General features: G+C 39.2%; 3 protein-coding genes across 3 annotated transcripts; 1 reads left to right on the top strand and 2 right to left on the bottom strand.

Annotated features, from left to right (window-relative positions):
- The first annotated feature begins 226 nt into the window (after positions 1-226).
- On the top strand, positions 227-4,086 carry LOC6051687 (polypeptide N-acetylgalactosaminyltransferase 35A). Its single transcript, XM_001868050.2, has 4 exons — positions 227-393; positions 563-1,060; positions 2,489-3,788; positions 3,847-4,086. Exons 1-4 carry the CDS (start codon positions 371-373, stop codon positions 3,976-3,978), a joined length of 1,953 nt encoding a protein of 650 aa, XP_001868085.2. The 5' UTR covers positions 227-370; the 3' UTR covers positions 3,979-4,086.
- A 921-nt stretch (positions 4,087-5,007) lies between these two features.
- On the bottom strand, positions 5,008-5,569 carry LOC6051693 (39S ribosomal protein L34, mitochondrial). Its single transcript, XM_001868049.2, has 2 exons — positions 5,411-5,569; positions 5,008-5,347 (listed from the first exon to the last, which is right to left on the bottom strand). The coding sequence occupies exons 1-2, from the start codon at positions 5,431-5,433 to the stop codon at positions 5,071-5,073; spliced, it is 300 nt and encodes a 99-aa protein (XP_001868084.2). The 5' UTR covers positions 5,434-5,569; the 3' UTR covers positions 5,008-5,070.
- A 6,577-nt stretch (positions 5,570-12,146) lies between these two features.
- LOC6051692 lies at positions 12,147-15,355 on the bottom strand. Its single transcript, XM_038265859.1, has 7 exons — positions 15,191-15,355; positions 14,327-15,139; positions 14,026-14,269; positions 13,716-13,972; positions 13,068-13,657; positions 12,668-13,016; positions 12,147-12,604 (listed from the first exon to the last, which is right to left on the bottom strand). Exons 1-7 carry the CDS (start codon positions 15,276-15,278, stop codon positions 12,300-12,302), a joined length of 2,646 nt encoding a protein of 881 aa, XP_038121787.1. The 5' UTR covers positions 15,279-15,355; the 3' UTR covers positions 12,147-12,299.
- Positions 15,356-16,609: the final 1,254 nt, after the last annotated feature.

The following is a 16,609-nucleotide window of genomic DNA, read 5'->3' as shown; positions in this document are numbered from 1 at the left end:
TTAGCTTTGCAACGCAATTAGGTCCCTGCGGTGGAGATGCCCTAACAAACATAAAATTATGAAAATAAGAGTGGGATGGAATCTGTTGGAAACGCATGCGTTATTACTCATTTCGTTACATTTTCGTTACGTCCCGTTATGTTAGTTACTGGATTGGTTCGTGTCACCACTGTGTTGACACGAATAAGCGAAAAATGCTAAAGTGAATTTGAATCAGTGTGTTTTTTATGATTGTTTCTTAAACATGTTGCTTGTTTCGTAGTAGCAAAATATTGTTTTCCCTGCGTTGATCTCGAATTAAGTTAGAAAAATGTTATTCTTGTGTGCTGATATAGAGCTAACAAACGCTTCCATCGAATAACAAAATCGAATGACTAAGGAGAAGTACAAGAGGTGCGTGGAATTTCGTATTTTTTGCATCTTTGCTAGAAAGTGAAAGTGATTTGCAATGTTCTTTTGCTTAGCCCCAGGCAGAAAAAGGCATTCCAAAACCAACACAGATAACTTTTTGCCCTTTAGCCCACACGTAAACAGATAGATTCAACACTTCTGTCTGTTTCAGAATCTCGAGGATGGTGAGCAAATCGTTTCTGTGGGGAGTGATTGCCGCCTCGCTGACCTGGTCCGTCAGCTTGTATCTGTACTGGAATCTCATGAGCGATGGAACTGGAGCTGCATCTTCTTCGCCGGCAGCTTTGGCTGCCTCGAACGAACAGCGGGTCGCTGCGGAACCTGTTGAACAGGTGGTGCCACAGCATCGGCATAGCAATCTGATCGAAACGGACTCGCTGGAGGGCAAGTCGAGGAACGAAAAGAGTTTTAGCTTCTTCAAGGAGAAGTACAAGCGGTACCAGAAGGAGCAAGAGTATCGGAAGATTAGTCACAAGCTGTTTGATGAGCTGCGGCCGATTGTGCCGAACGGGACGGATGAGTTTGGGATGGTGAGGAACTCGGAGGAGCAGTTTATACGGGATGTGGGCTACAGGAAGCATGCGTTCAATGTGCTTGTTAGCAGCAAGATTGGGCCGTTTCGAGAGGTTCCGGATACGAGGCATAAGCTGTGAGTAAAATTTAGTAACGTTTAATTATTGTAGATAGTTTTCCATTTTCTTATGGCATTCAAATTTTCGACAAGGAAGCATTTTCAAATAATGTTAGACCATTTCATTTGATCTGATTTTATCGCAATAAAAACTAAACAACTAAACAGCATAGAAATCATTTGGCAATAATATCGTAATTTTTATATTTTCTTCCTTGCAACATTAAATTCGAGTTCTGCGAACCCATATTAGTCAAACTTGAGTACACTCAACCCCCGGTGGTTGGTCACTTTTTCGTTTGACATTTTTTTAGTTTGTACCCCGTTGGTTGGTCAAAGTCAAACTAAAAAGTGACGAACTGTCACTTTTTACACGGCGCTCACGCACACTATCAAACCAAACTTTTGGTAGTGTGTGTGAACTTCGTGTAAAAGGGGTGTCAAACTAAAAAGTAACCCCGTTCGTTTGACAACAATTGGTGTCAAACCATCGGGGTTTCAGTACAGTAGATTGCCTGTTCATTTATAAAATTCCCTTTTTAAATATTTCATCACCGCCATCTTGGATTAAAAAATTCTGAATTACTTTAGCGTAGTTTTGGTATAAGGGGTCATACTGAGCTTGACAATCAATAATAAGACAATAACAAACAAAATTGTGTGTGATTCAATTCTCCGAAGTTTCGATAATTCGAAGTGATTTTTTTCTATGCCTTCGGATAATGGAGTCTGGGCTGTGTATTAAAAAAAAACCCGTATTAATCTTGCAATTTTCAAGTTGTGGATTTTTATATATGTTCCTTAAATTTTGCAGACATTGATTTTATCAAATCTTTTGTTTTTACATTCAAAAACATCGTTCAAACCTTTGACATGCTTGCCTCCGCGGAATTTTGGGTGATTTTTTTACACGTGCAAAATAAATGTTGGAGCGATGTTTTTGAATGTAAAAATTACAGATTTGATCAAATCTGGAGTTTTTTGAAAAAAGTTAAGTTTCCAGTTTTTGCTTTTTGGGTGTTTTTTTAATACCCCTGACTCAAGGCGGTTTCAAACACACCCAAAAAGCAAAAACTGGAAATTTGGTTTATTGGACCAATTAAAAAAAACTTCAGAAATCAAGTTCTGTAATTTTTTAAGAAAATTTAGATATTCCTCACTGGAAGAAGAATCGTCTCGATTGGTTGAGTTATGCCGGAGAATCAGCGTTGAAGTTACCGTTTCAACTTGTCTGGAGCCTCGGAAGTTAGAATGTAAAGTGGTCTGGAATTTGTCACCCAATATGGCGATGATGAAATTCTGAGTAAATGTTTTGTAAACACTTAATTCTAATAACTTTTGATAAAATTGATCAAATTCGATGCTTCCGGTTGCAAAAGATTCAGATTTGTCTATATTTTAAGCATGACCCGAACAGTTCATGTTTATTGACCTTTTTCGTTCAAGGTGCCCCGAGCAAAGCTACGACAAGGTGCTTCCGTCCGCCTCGATCATCATGTGTTTCTACAACGAGCACCTGCAGACGTTGCTCCGATCGGTGAACTCGGTGCTCCAGCGAACCCCGGCCTACCTGCTGCACGAGATCATCCTGGTGGACGATTGCAGCGACTTTGACGACCTAGGCGATGATCTGGAGGTGGGGCTGAAAAAGTTTAACAATTCCAAGATAAGACTGATACGGAACCGGGATCGGGAGGGCCTGATGCGGTCACGGGTGTACGGTGCTCGGAATGCCACCGGCGATGTGCTGGTGTTTCTGGACAGCCACATCGAGGTGAATGTGGACTGGATCGAACCGTTGCTGCAGCGGATCAAGGTGAATCGGACGATTCTGGCGATGCCGGTGATTGATATTATTAATTCGGACACGTTTGCGTACACTTCGAGTCCATTGGTACGGGGAGGGTTCAACTGGGGACTGCATTTTAAGTGGGATAATCTGCCGAAGGGATCGTTGGCCAAGGAGACGGATTTCGTTGGTCCGTTTCAGTCGCCGACCATGGCCGGTGGGCTGTTTGCCATGGATAGGAAATACTTTAAAGAGCTTGGTGAATATGACATGGGGATGGACGTTTGGGGTGGAGAGAACCTGGAGATTTCGTTCCGGGCTTGGCAGTGTGGCGGATCGATAGAGCTGTTGCCATGTTCGAGGATTGGTCACGTTTTCCGCAAACGAAGACCATACGGATCTCCGGACGGAACGGACACGATGATTCGGAACAGTTTGCGACTGGCACGCGTCTGGATGGATGATTACATTAAATATTTCTTCGAGAATCAACCGCATGCCAACAAGCTCGACGCTGGAGACTTGTCCGAGCGGCAGGAACTTCGAAATCGTCTCAACTGCAAATCCTTTGAGTGGTACCTGAAGAACATCTACCCACAGCTGAGACTACCAGGGGAGAAGACCACCGACGCAAACGTCTCGCAGCCCAAGTTCCAGCCGTGGCACTCGCGCAAACGGAACTACGTCAGCAGCTTCCAGATCCGGCTGAGCAACTCGAGCCTCTGCATGACTACGGAAAGTACCAAGGAGAAGAGTCTGTGGAAGAAGGGCTCGTACCTGGTTCTGCAACCGTGTTTGCGGGTCAAGACGCAGATGTGGTACGAAACGGAAAAGGCTGAGCTGGTTCTCGGGCAGCTGCTGTGTCTGGAGGCGCCCTCGAGCGCGACCAAGGGCACCCCGATGCTGAACAAGTGCCACGAGATGGGCGGCGATCAGGCGTGGAAGCATCGGAAGACGGTTCGTTGACAATAGCTAGCCTCAAAGCTGATACTAATCGAAGTTTACATTTTTGCAGAAAGGAACGCCCATCTACAACATCGCGTCCGGCAGCTGTCTGGCGGTGCACGAGATCCGGAAGGGCGCCCCCGTGGGGCTAGATCTGTGCGTCAACTCACCGCGAAGTACGTGGGATCTGGTGATTTCCTGAGTGTACGCGTTACCATTTTTGTGTGTATCAGTGGGTAGATAATTCGAAATCTGATTAATTATAAGTAACGTTGTTTTTCTATAATATATGTTCTTCCATAAAATTAAAGCCTGCTTAACGAATTGTTAAAAGAAACTCCTTCTGAATAAATCATGGGGTGTAATATTTATGTAACTATATCTATCTTGCAATTTTGCACAAATGAGCAGAAGGTTTCCATTACGGACTTCTATCTATATAAGGTTATGTAATGTTAATAAACGATATTCATTAAAGATAACTAAATCTTCGACTCATCTACGATTTGACTAACTTCAAGCTTGAAATTTGAAAATTATATTTCTAATAGTATTGAAATAACAACCTGGTAGCTTCACTTTCATTTCTTTGTATGTTTTAGTTTAAACATTTGTTGTTAGCCAAATAAGTGGTACCTATATTGAACGTTCTTAGTTTCCAAAATACTCAGACTACATTTTACTGGATGGGCCTTCGATGATAACTGCAAACACCTTGATCTGGATTGTACACATTTCTATCTTAAATCAGATTCCAATTATGTTATCTCCTTGAAATCACTCCTTTCTATCCTATATTTTCTTTGAAATAGCTCGATTTTTTTTTTGCGAAGAGTCTTCCATTTACTTCCATGTTCATCACTGTTGGTTGGATGTAAAAAACATGTACATGTCGTTTTAGTAGACTGGTTTAATGTGGAATTAACCTTATCGGCTAATCATTGTCTAAGATGTTTAACGGCTGTCAACGCAGTAAATCTTACTTCGATTTGTACTACATTAATTAATAATTTGTATTACAAATTATTAAAAATTGTTGATAAGAAAACAAAATTTTTAAATTCAAAAATAAATATTATTAAATTTAAAAAAATTAAAGAAATCTTTGAAAATCTTTGCGATCCTATGAATTATTGAAGTTTTTTCATAATCACTGAGTAATAATTTCAAATTTCAAAACAATTTATTTAAAAGGGATTCGAAGCTGACTCAAACATGAAAATTGCCCACATCAATTTAAGCGATCAGATTTATTGCTAACGATATTCACAAAAAAAACAACCCCGCGCAAACCCTAGTGCGAGATCGAGTGCCGACCCTTGAGGATCCGCCGCATCAGCAGCCGGCGTCCTTCGGCCGTGGCCATGCGCTTCCACCAGCCGTGGACGCGAACGCGCTTCGTTTCCCGGGCCCGCGGGAACTGGTTCCGGATGACGGTGCGCGCTGACAGGGTTGACCACGCGCCCCCCACAATGGAGCCGGCTTCCGACAGTGCCCCAGCTGCGCCAACGCTGCCGGCGAGACTTTGCTGAATGGGAAGGCACCGGGGTGCCACCAGCGGGACGAGGAGTCTGTTGCGGGGATTAAGAATTTGTTAAATTTGTGTGATTTAGATATTAGCTGAGTGTACTTACTGAAATGATCGTACAAGTGCCATATTTCTGGCGGAAATCGAGCAAGTTTCGCTTGTTTAGAAATTTTACGTAAGTTCAGTGGAGTTGAAAGCAATGTTTTTGTTTTGGTTGTGCTGTCACATGTTTCTAAGCAGGCGTTACAACCCGTTACGAGGCGTTACCAACAAAAGTGAACTTCACTGCTGCCATCTGCAATGTGATTTATTTAAATTGCTATTATTTCATAGATGGCAGAATGCTGAAGTGTGTCGCCATCTAGTGAGAGTTCAGCTGGATTTCAAAATCACTTTAGTTTACACTAGAACACAACAGGTGGCAGCAAAAGCAAGTTGCGATTGGTGCTCCATCTGTGTTCGATTTTCTACACTAAACACACATCCATCATAAACAACCATCCGTCTCCACCAATGTAAGCAAATTTAGGTGGAGTGCCTGGTGTTTTAAGGACCAAGAATCTTTAAAAATGGAGACGATCCCGGGATTGAGACAGGGGAAATTCTCATGTTTGGCAGCTTGAGCACTCGCTGCTAACTTCATCCAATTAGCTGATTTTCATTATTTCAACAACTTATTTTGTAAAACTTTTGATAAAAACTTGCATTCTCACTTCCTTTTTAGCTAATTATCACTCGATTTCAATTTAAAACGATTATCGTGCCTCTAATGTTGCCAACCCAGCTTTTTCGTTACAGGTTAGGCTGGATTTTCATGGATTGTGCAACGACATCGAGAGCACGAGCATCGAACCAACTCGATGCTCGTGGCTTGCGTTACTTCATTTAGCTTAGACACAACCCCAAAATCGACTTTCCGGATTAAGGAACACTTGCATGCAAGTTAACGAAGGATGGAAAATGACAGATTCAAACGTAAACAAAGCAGCATTGCGTGGCGATTGGAATTCCAGAACAACTTTTGAAATAAGCTGATGTTGTTCAATAAATCTTTTTCAAAAAGGCGCATGATTAGACTAGCGCATAATTTAATTAAATAAAACCTTTTGCCTCATGTTCGTTGTGAAAAATCATGCAAAAAAGATGAGAGATAATTGAGGTTTTGCAGCGCGACTGTGTTTCAAATGTAGGTGGCGCCAAAATGAGGATACTTGCCAAAAATCGTATTTTTTCTGCTGGATTGAAGAACAAAATTTTTAATGAAACTGATTGCAAAAGACGAGAATTTTTTTTTTGCTTTAAAATAATGAACATCATTTTTTGGGCGCGCAGAAATTTTTTATAATTGATAACAGATGTGTTTACGTATATTCAACAATTTTTATTGATTTTTGACAGACTTTCTTGCCAAATAGTCCAAATTACTATCTTTTTCTAAATTTACAGTTTTCTCATAGAAAAATCAAACAAATATTGGAAAGTTGTACACCAAATTGTTGGAAATAATTTTTCTCATCCGAATCCGGCATAAGTTTAATAAAAATGTTGATTATGAAGGAAAAAACACATTTTTTCAAAAAAAAATCATAGGTTTACGCTATTTGTTCATTGGTGGCGACATGTGTCTTTTAGCTTAGCTGCAAATTCTCTATAGAGTGGACCAAAAATTGGAAAAATTTCAGGAATTTCAAAAAAAATAAGTAATTTAAAAAAATTAAGAAATTTAAAAAAACAAATAATTCAATAAAAAAATAAATAATTTAGTGATTTAGAAAATTGAGGAAATTTAAGAAATTAAAGAAATTAAAAGAATTAAAAATTTAAGGAATAAAAAAAAATAGAGAAATTTTAGAAATTTTTTAAAAATTAAACAAATTTCGCAATTTTCAAAATTTTCTAAATTTTCGAAATTTTTGAAATTTTCGAAATTTTCGAAATTTTTGAAATTTTAAAAATTTTAAAAATTTTAGAAATTTTAAAAATTTTAAAAATTTTAGAAATTTTAAAAATTTTCGAAATTTCAGAAATTTTAGAAATTTTAGAAATTTTAGAATTTTTAGAAATTTTAGAAATTTTAGAAATTTTAGAAATTTTAGATATTTTAGAAATTTTAGAAATTTTAGAAATTTTAGAAATTTTAGAAATTTTAGAAATTTTAGAAATTTTAGAAATTTTAGAAATTTTAGAAATTATAGAAACTTTATAAATTTTAGAAATTTTAGAAATTTTAGAAATTTTAGAAATTTAAGAAATTTAAGAAATTTAAGAAATTTAAGAAATTTAAGAAATTTAAGAAATTTAAGAAATTTAAGAAATTTAAGAAATTTAAGAAATTTAAGAAATTTAAGAAATTTAAGAAATTTAAGAAATTTAAGAAATTTAAGAAATTTAAGAAATTTAAGAAATTTAAGAAATTTAAGAAATTTAAGAAATTTAAGAAATTTAAGAAATTTAAGAAATTTAAGAAATTTAAGAAATTTAAGAAATTTAAGAAATTCAAGAAATTTAAGAAATTTAAGAAATTTTAGAAATTTTAGAAATTTTAGAAATTTTAGAAATTTTAGAAATTTTAGAAATTTTAAAATTTTTAGAAATTTTAGAAATTTTAAAATTTTTAGAAATTTTAGAAATTTTAGAAATTTTAGAAATTCAAGAAATTTTAGAAATTTCAAAAAACTTAGTAAATTTATAAGTTTAAGAAAATTTTAATTTTTTTTTTAGAAACTTTGAAAATTTTAGAAATTTTGGAATTTAAGAAATTTAAGCAAAATTTAGGCAAGCAATCCGTCCAACGGTGCACGGCATCCTCCTGCAAAACAATGCCCAGAAATCCGGCCACCGGTGGACGGATTCCTCCTGCAAAACAATGCACCGAAATCCTTCTACCGGTGTACAAGTTCCTCTTGTCAACTTGGTCAGGCAATCCGTCCTCTGGTGGACGGATTCCTCCTGCAAAACAATGCCCTGAAATCCGTCCACCGGTGGACGGGTTCCTCCTGCAAAACAATGCACCGAAATCCAACCACCGGTGGACAAGTTCCTCTTGTCAACTTGGCCAGGCAATCCGTCCACTGGTGAACGGATTCCTCCTGCAAAACAATGCCCTGAAATCCGACCACCGGTGGACGGATTCCTCCGGCAAAACAATGCTCCGAAATCCAACCACCGGTGGACGGATTCCTCCTGCAAAACAATGTCCAGAAATCCGGCCACCGGTGGATCAGTTCCTCTTGCTAACCTAGGCAAGCAATCCATCCACCAGTGGACGGATTCCGCCTGCAAAACAACGGCCTGAAGATTAACTCCATTTCACCTCATTTCACCATGCAATATCAGCTGTTTTTATTGTTGACAAGGTCTGGTTTGACAGATAGAATTTGTTTCGTCAAGTTTCATTCCCATCCCGTACCAAGCGTTTCAAAGCGTTATTTAGGTTTGTGTCTAGGGTGCCGCTGAGGTAGCAAAAAGGCACTGAACGAGCATCGAGTTTCAATGCACGGACATTTTAGCAAAGCATGGTCGTGAGTATGCTTTCGATGTCGGTCGTCTAAAGATGCTCGTGCATCGAAAATGAAAAGTCGGAAAATCGCATTTTCGCAACTTTCCGGCGATGGGTATGTGTTTGTTTGTGCTTATACTACCATAAAATATCAATCCAAACCATTTTGCGATTTAACCTGATTGATAAAAATGAGTTTTCGGCAAAATATGACCACGAGCATCGAAAGCCGCTTTCGATGTCGGTCATCGAAAAATCCATGAAAATCCACCCTTACAGTTCAATCTGTAATTGAACGTCAAAGTAGACACGACATCAATAGAGACACGATGAAATTAGGATGCGGATGAAAAAAGGCGTGCGCATCTTTCGGGTTCTTACGGACCCAGAAAAGTTTTTGAACCATTTAAATGGTTTTTCTCTACCGGAATGCACTTTTGACCACTTGGACTTCCGGAATCCGGATTTTAATACAATCCAGACTCGATTATCCGAAGGCCTTAGCAAAGTTTCACTTCGGATAATCGAATCACGATAAAAACATTTTATTCGTTGTCTAATTTTTGATTGTTGAGCTTCAGTATGACCCCTAAACTACTCTAAACTGATTTAGAACTTTTAAATCCAAGATGGCGGCCATAATGCCGGTGACAAAAGGTTGAAAAATTACTTTTTTGCAATTCCGTCGTGAAACTACTTACTTTTCCTGTCATCCTTGAACGACGAAATAGCCTACTTTTCTGTACCAAAAATAACAGAATCGAATAGCAACACTTTTCAAAATAAATGCTGAAAAGTTCTACTTTTTTTTCTAGCGTTCTACACTGAAACATTTGTTTCGAAAAGTAACACTTTTAAAAATTTTTTTGATTTGAACGATTTATTGACAAAATACATGAAAATTTGACTTAAAATTTCACTCAATGGGTGTTCTTCGAAATTGCAAAAAATGTTGTATGGAACTCGTTGCAAAACATGATTTATTCAGCACTCTTCGTATTTATCCAACTCGGTGAACCTCGTTGGATAAATGTACGACTCGTGCTGAAAAAATCCTCTTTTTGCAACTTGTTGCATAAACTACTAGTTTGCAATTCCGCTGTGAAACTGTCAACTTTTCCTGTCCTTCTGGAGAAATGAATCGGCCTATATTTCGCTATCAAAAATAACTGAATGGAAAATTAATACCTTTCAATACCAGTGCTGAAAAGTTCGACTTTTCAGCACTGAAATGGGTGCTGAAAAGTTGAACTTTTCAACACTAGTATCGAAAAGTAACAGTTTTCAATATTGTTTGTTTTGAACGGTGAATTTAATAAACACATGAATGTTTGACAAAAAATTCAATTTTTCGGAATTGCAAAAAATGTTGTAAGCAACTCGTTGCAAAACTTGATTTTTTTCAGCACTCGTCGTTTTTATCCAACTTGGTAAACCTCGTTGGATAAATGTACAACTCGTGCTGAAAAAATCTTCTATTTTGTGCATGATTCGATTATTCGAAGTCCCATACAAACCTTCGGATTATCGAATTTTGGATAATCGAGTCTGGGCTGTATTTAAAAATTTGACCATTAGTTGCTGAGATATCGCTGTTACAAAATGTGGGATGTTTGTATGAGACTTAAAAAACTTATTTTTTAATTTGTAATTTATTGGAAACGATAGCCTGTTAATATAACACTTTGTATCAGGTTTAGAGGTGGGTAAAAAAAGAGCGAGCCGCTCAAAGAGCCGGTTCACTTAAAAGAGCGTGGCTCAGAAAAAAAGAACCGCGGTTCTTTTTAAACCTCGGTCTTTTGAAAGAACCGTTTGAAGATGGCATGATTCATGTTATAATTTATTGAATTTCAAAAAAATAGTATTAAACTTGTTTTTTAGAATTGATAATGCAATTTCAAATATTTCAATGCTAATAAAAATTTATCTCAAAACTAAATGATTGTCTAAACAAAATGAAAAAAAAAAAAATGAGCATTTCAAATTGCATAATTTGTGAAATATTACCTAAAATCTACTGAATAGTTTAGAGATTTTTGAAAAACTAAGCCCTTTTGTCCGATTAAACTTTAGCGTTTGTAGACTTCATCGATTAAATCAGAATGTAGAAAAGAGTTCACAGGTTATTTTCTTCAAATAGAACATCAGCTTTAGTTCAATTCTTACAGAAAAAAAACGCTATTAAAAACAATTTTTCCAGCATCCTAGATTTAAGTTTGGATGCCATTCAATTACTCGAGTGTTTAGGATCGAGTAGAAATCTTGACAAAGAGACCACCAAGATCTATGGTTTCCAAGGGCATCTTCTCGTTTTCAGTTTTTATTTGTTTTTATCAAATAATTTATAAAAGTCCAATGTGAAATAATTTATAAAATCACACGATTCTAAAAAAAACCCTTTTCAAAATGAGCGGCTCCTAAAACAGAGCGGTTTTGCCCACCTCTACTACTCCCATTACTGGCACAACATTCTGGGAGTCATCTACTCGAAATGTCAAAAAATTCTTCTATATGAGGAGCTAGAGTGGATGCATGTCTGTCTGTCATGACATACTATGTTGATAAACTCGCTGTTAAAACATGCTTTATTTGAAAAAAAACACCTCTGAACTAACGTCTTGATTCGAAATCCGGACACTTAGTAGCATATCATTTTTGTTATAGCTGGCAAAAAATCATGAAGTAAGTTGGAAATGTAGTATAAACAGTCAGTTTCAAAGAAATGCATGCAAAATATGTCTTTTCTAACAATTTTTCATCAGAATTTTAAAATTAAAATGACTTGTTGTGTTTCGAATCCCGGACGCTGATAAAAGCTGATTCGAAATCCGGACACTCGTTTTTGCTAGTGAATCGCACAAATTTGGACTGAAATGTTAGTGAATGGCATTCTTTAGGTCTCAAATAAGCTGTTAACATCAAAACAATCGATAGTTTGTATAAAAATTTGCTAGAATTTAAGGAAATCAAAACCATAAATTTCTACTTTGCCTTCCCGGTGCTTCGAACGCCTATGAAATATTTCAAGTGAAATGTTTCGCATTTTTGGTAAACTTATAATTTTATTGTATTTAATTATTTTGGCATTAACTACAGCGTCCAAACAAACTTTAAATGAAAGTTGATTTTGGAATTCATTAAATAACACAGTTTTGACATTCATAATGCGAACTTATATCCAAATAATTGATAAAACAAGATGAAGTGTCCGGGTTTCGAAGCGTCCGGGAATTCGAATCATGACGTTACGCATTTCCATTAAAATCCACTTTTTTTTAGAAATGTTGGCCTGGAAGTCGAAATTTGAAGCGTTAATCTATGTATTATTGCAGGGTGCCCAAAGTATTTGAACGGCGGGCCAAACGTCACACACGGAGAGGTCTGCGCCTTAGCCGGCAAAATGTATTTCACACTCAGTCCTTGAACATGCAGATTCAACCGAATAAAGAAACAGATGATTGGAAAAGATATTCGTTATTAAATTTGAATCTGCCATTCAGACGCCAAACGCATTCTCGCTGATCCACTGGGCAAACGCGGATATCCTGGTAAACACGTTGTACTTCCACTTGACCGGCGGTCCGCATGCCCTCGTGGCCATTCCGACCAGGTACATCACGCTGCTGCTGCGATCCTTGTCCGCCCAAATCAGCTGATCAGCTGGCGCTACACAAACCGCACTATGGTAGGGACTTCTGGTGCACAGCTGGGAACTCCTGAGCGTGGTCCGATGGGCCAGCTGGCAGTCCGAGTTGTACATCGGGTGCAGCTTCTTCGCCGTGGAGACGTACGTTTTCAGTGCTGGAAAGATTAGTGCGGTGATGATGTTTGAATGAATGTGTTTGCCTAGTAGGTATGTTTTACCATAATCAACGACACTTTTTTCGTCGTAAGTTGTTTGATAGTTGATGTCCAGCTTCATCGGGGTGTGGGTTGTGTTCGTCCATAGACAGATCGGGTAGATGGTCGAACTCCAACTCAATTGAGTCTTCAACTTGATGAGCGCTATGTCGTTGGTTCGATCGGTCGCGTTGAAACCAGGATGTGCTAAAACGCTGTCAACGTTGTTTCGAACTCCGGATTCCATGAGTTCAACGACGTTGGGTTGGGTTTCCTTCAAACAGCTAGCCGTAGTGAGGACGAATGACCGGCTGATAACCGATCCCAGACAGCGGAAATTGGTGTAGTTGTTGGAGATCCATCGGATTTTTACCTAATAACGTTGGAGTTTTAAGTTTTGTTTGGAGGTTTGATATGATCTTACCAATGATCCGTGGGAATTTGCTCCTGCTAGTTTTCCAACCAGCTCAGGACAGTTAATAACATCCGGATGCAATCGACTGCTGGTCACTTCACTGTGTTCAGTTGAACAGCAAATGACCGCTCCACTCGAACAGAAGGTGACTTGTCCTCGAGCCTGCTTCAGTTGGTGTCCACATTTATCTACAGGAACACAAAGTCCCGTAGCCCCACTGCCCAGGGTGCAACTGCTTCCTTCGCGTAGATCGGGATCGACATAGTGTACCGCACTGGAGTCCCGATAGCTAGGCAGCAGCACCGTCTTCATCCACTCTACGTGGCTGTACAGCCGGGTACTGATCAGATGCTCTCCGAAGCCACAATCTCGACTCAGCAAACTCAACGCTTTGGTGAAATAGTAGAACACAGCAGATCTGCCAATCATGCTACCGGTAAGCTGCTCGCACGAGCCCGGAACCAGAAAGACGTCTTGACCCAAGCACAAATGTTCGCTGGCAAGTCCCTGCTGTAGCCGAGGGGTGAAGCGTTCCGGAACTGTACAATCGCTCGGATCTAAGCTTTCAAACCGGATAAGATGGTTTGTCTGGTGTGGGTCTGAAATTGTTTGGTGTTATTCTAAGCAGGTTCCTGAAGTTGGTCGTAAGTTGCACACCTATTGTGTGGTTATTGCCATAAAATACCAGTTTGTTGATGTCGCGCCTTCCCTTGCCGTACCCGTTGATGGCGTAGTCTTCGTAACTGTGCGTGATACAGGAGGGCACAAAATGCTCAGGTAGATCCAGCAGATTGCTCAACTTCAAAATGGCAATGTTGTTGTACGCGGAACCTCGCATGTGATCGGGATGTACCACAATCTTTGAAATGGGCATGACTTTGTTGTTCAGATAGTTGACAAAGCTGGGTGATTTTCTAAAAAGAGAAAATTGAGGCTTTCTAGTTTCATTCAAAACAGCAAGATGTACCCTTTATAATCCGTGCAATCCGCCACAGTCAGCACCGTGTCTTCATCTACAATCACACCAAAACAGTCCGGTCCATGCCCGTTCCACCGAACCGTCGCTAGCTGCTCTGGAACTTCGGCTTCGTAAATTCTACGACCAGTAGAAGCGCCAGTGGTAAAGGTCTCGTTGTATTTCTGAGCTACTTTCTTGTCGTACTCCCGATACGTTACGTATCGCAGAGCACACAACGTCTCGTTATAGTTTGCTAAAAAAATAACCAAACAGTTCAATGATCCCGCCAATCAACTCCTTCAAACCATACTTTCTAGTCCGACTGCTCCATGCTCCCGCATGGTGTCAACTATCCACCTGAAGTACGCAGATACTCTCGTGTAAACTCCGGGATTTGAAATGCCGCAAGCCGATCCAAACGAAGTTACGCCAACAATAAACGGAGTCATCCGGCCGTTGTGCATCAGCTTGATCTGCAGCGGACCACCGGAGTCCCCCTCGCAGGTGTCCATTTGCTCATCCCGTGCACACAGGTGTTGAACCCGCAGACCTTGCTTGAGTTTACGATCCGTGGGATAATACACGCTGCATTCTTCGTTCGAAATCGGACTCAACGACACCTGCAGCAGCTTGGGCGTGTATTCGGAACCTACCCCCGTTCGACCCCACCCGGTAGCCACCAGTTTCTTGAACCGGACTTCATCATCCGTCCACAGACACGCCGGTATCACCGTGCCGTCCTGCTGCACCACATTCCGGTCCAGCTTTAGCAGTGCAATGTCGTGATAGTTGGCCGTGAACCGGTGCTCCGGATGTCTTACAATCTTCACAATCCGAAACTGCTGCGCCCACTCGTCATCGGCCGAACTGTACAAATCAATGTCCCCGAGCCGAACGACGTCCGGAGCATCACTGGACGAATCCAGCACGCAATGGGCCGCCGTCAGGACAAAGTTGTCCCAAACCAGCGACCCGCCACAGCGCCACTGGACGCCACCGCGGCCGTCCGGATTGGTCCAACCGATGGCCGCCATGTGCGGGAACTCCCGGATCCGGGTAGGCTGTCCGAAAGCTGGCGCCACCTGGGAGATCCCCTCAACGCGGTAGTAACGTGAACTGCAGTCTTAAAACATCTTCTTAAAATATCTGATTTGGATAAAAGTCTTTGTCTTACCATCCAGTGTAGTGCGTTCGTTGGGGAAAAAAGTGTGGAAACAAGCTGCGCCATGTAGTAAACACATGGTAACAAGTACCCAAATCATTACGGCGAAGTGTTAAAACACCTAAATATTACGCGAAACTCAACTCTTGACTCATCGCTTAAAGATTCACGCGGCCACTGCGGAGACCATGAGCCATTGTTAACTGGTTGAACAGATCGTCGTTAATTTAGCTTCAGCCGCTTCAACAAGTGTCTGAACAGGTTTTCAAGCATCATTTGTTTCTTCTAACCGTGACCTCTAATCAGCAAGGCAGATCTCTTCCAAAGCGATCAATTTACGCAGAATTTGGGCATTTCTGTAAATTGGCTGAAACTATTTCTTTAAAATCATCGTTTTCGTGTTATCTTGTCGCACGTGCATTTTGGGCCAAATTGAGTTAAGAAAGCCATTCATTTTGTGCAGCTCACAATGCCTCATCTTTTGACCTTCACAGATCCTCAAAATTCGATATCAATTCTAAGATATTTTATAAAAACCAAAAAAAAAAAAACTCCGTGCACTGTTGTCACTTTTTTATGGAAGAAGTTTCAATCTTGTCGTGCTATCTTGAAACACCCCGAAAATTGCTGCAAGTGCGACAAGTGTGTAAAATATAAATTGGTTTGAAGTTGATGAGGTGAGTGAGTTGAGGCACATTCAAAAAGTAGGTTTTGATTTTAAACTTTGAAATATTTTTTCTTTTTGAACTAGAATCATACAGAAATGTAGAAACTATAGAAATAATGTCCAACATTTGGCGACGTAGACCCACCTTAACGTAAACATATCTACTATGCATCAAAAATACTGCAAATGTATGTGATGATGTGTATAGGAATGTTGTTCAAAATTGCCCAGGTCTCAGCACTGGCTGGACCAATTTTGTTCGGTTTAAATGATTCCTCTTGAAAATAAGAAAGATCGTCAAATTTTTAAGCTAAAGCGATTTTACTAAATTCTGGACGATTTATTAAATGTCAGTATAAAAAAATACTAATGCAATTTCTAGAAAAATGTTTGAAACAACCTTATTATAATAAGGAAAAGATATCGAAGAACTGGCAACCCTGTCTGGAGTAGAGCGTCCAATTTCCCGGGGGAAATTTTCAACGAATTACCCGAGAAATTGGAAATTTATCGAATATTGTTCCTGGTTTTGATTAATATTATTAATATTATGCAATAAAATTGTATAGAATAGCAACTTAAATGGTAAAAATAAGATTGAGGATCAAATAAATCCTTGACTGCTTGTAAAAAAGCATACAACTTCAAGAGAATATTAGTTTGCTTAGCTTTTATTGGTAAGCTGTCTCGTACACAATACAAAAAAAAAAATGATTGGTTTTTTTTTGTCAAGAAGTAGGTATTATCACAGTATTTGGACAGTG

Source organism: Culex quinquefasciatus, chromosome 3 (assembly GCF_015732765.1).
Source record: "Culex quinquefasciatus strain JHB chromosome 3, VPISU_Cqui_1.0_pri_paternal, whole genome shotgun sequence".
Lineage (NCBI taxonomy): Eukaryota > Metazoa > Arthropoda > Insecta > Diptera > Culicidae > Culex > Culex quinquefasciatus.
The sequence above is the reverse complement of the archived record's forward strand: the minus strand, read 5'-3'. Positions and strand labels throughout refer to the sequence as shown.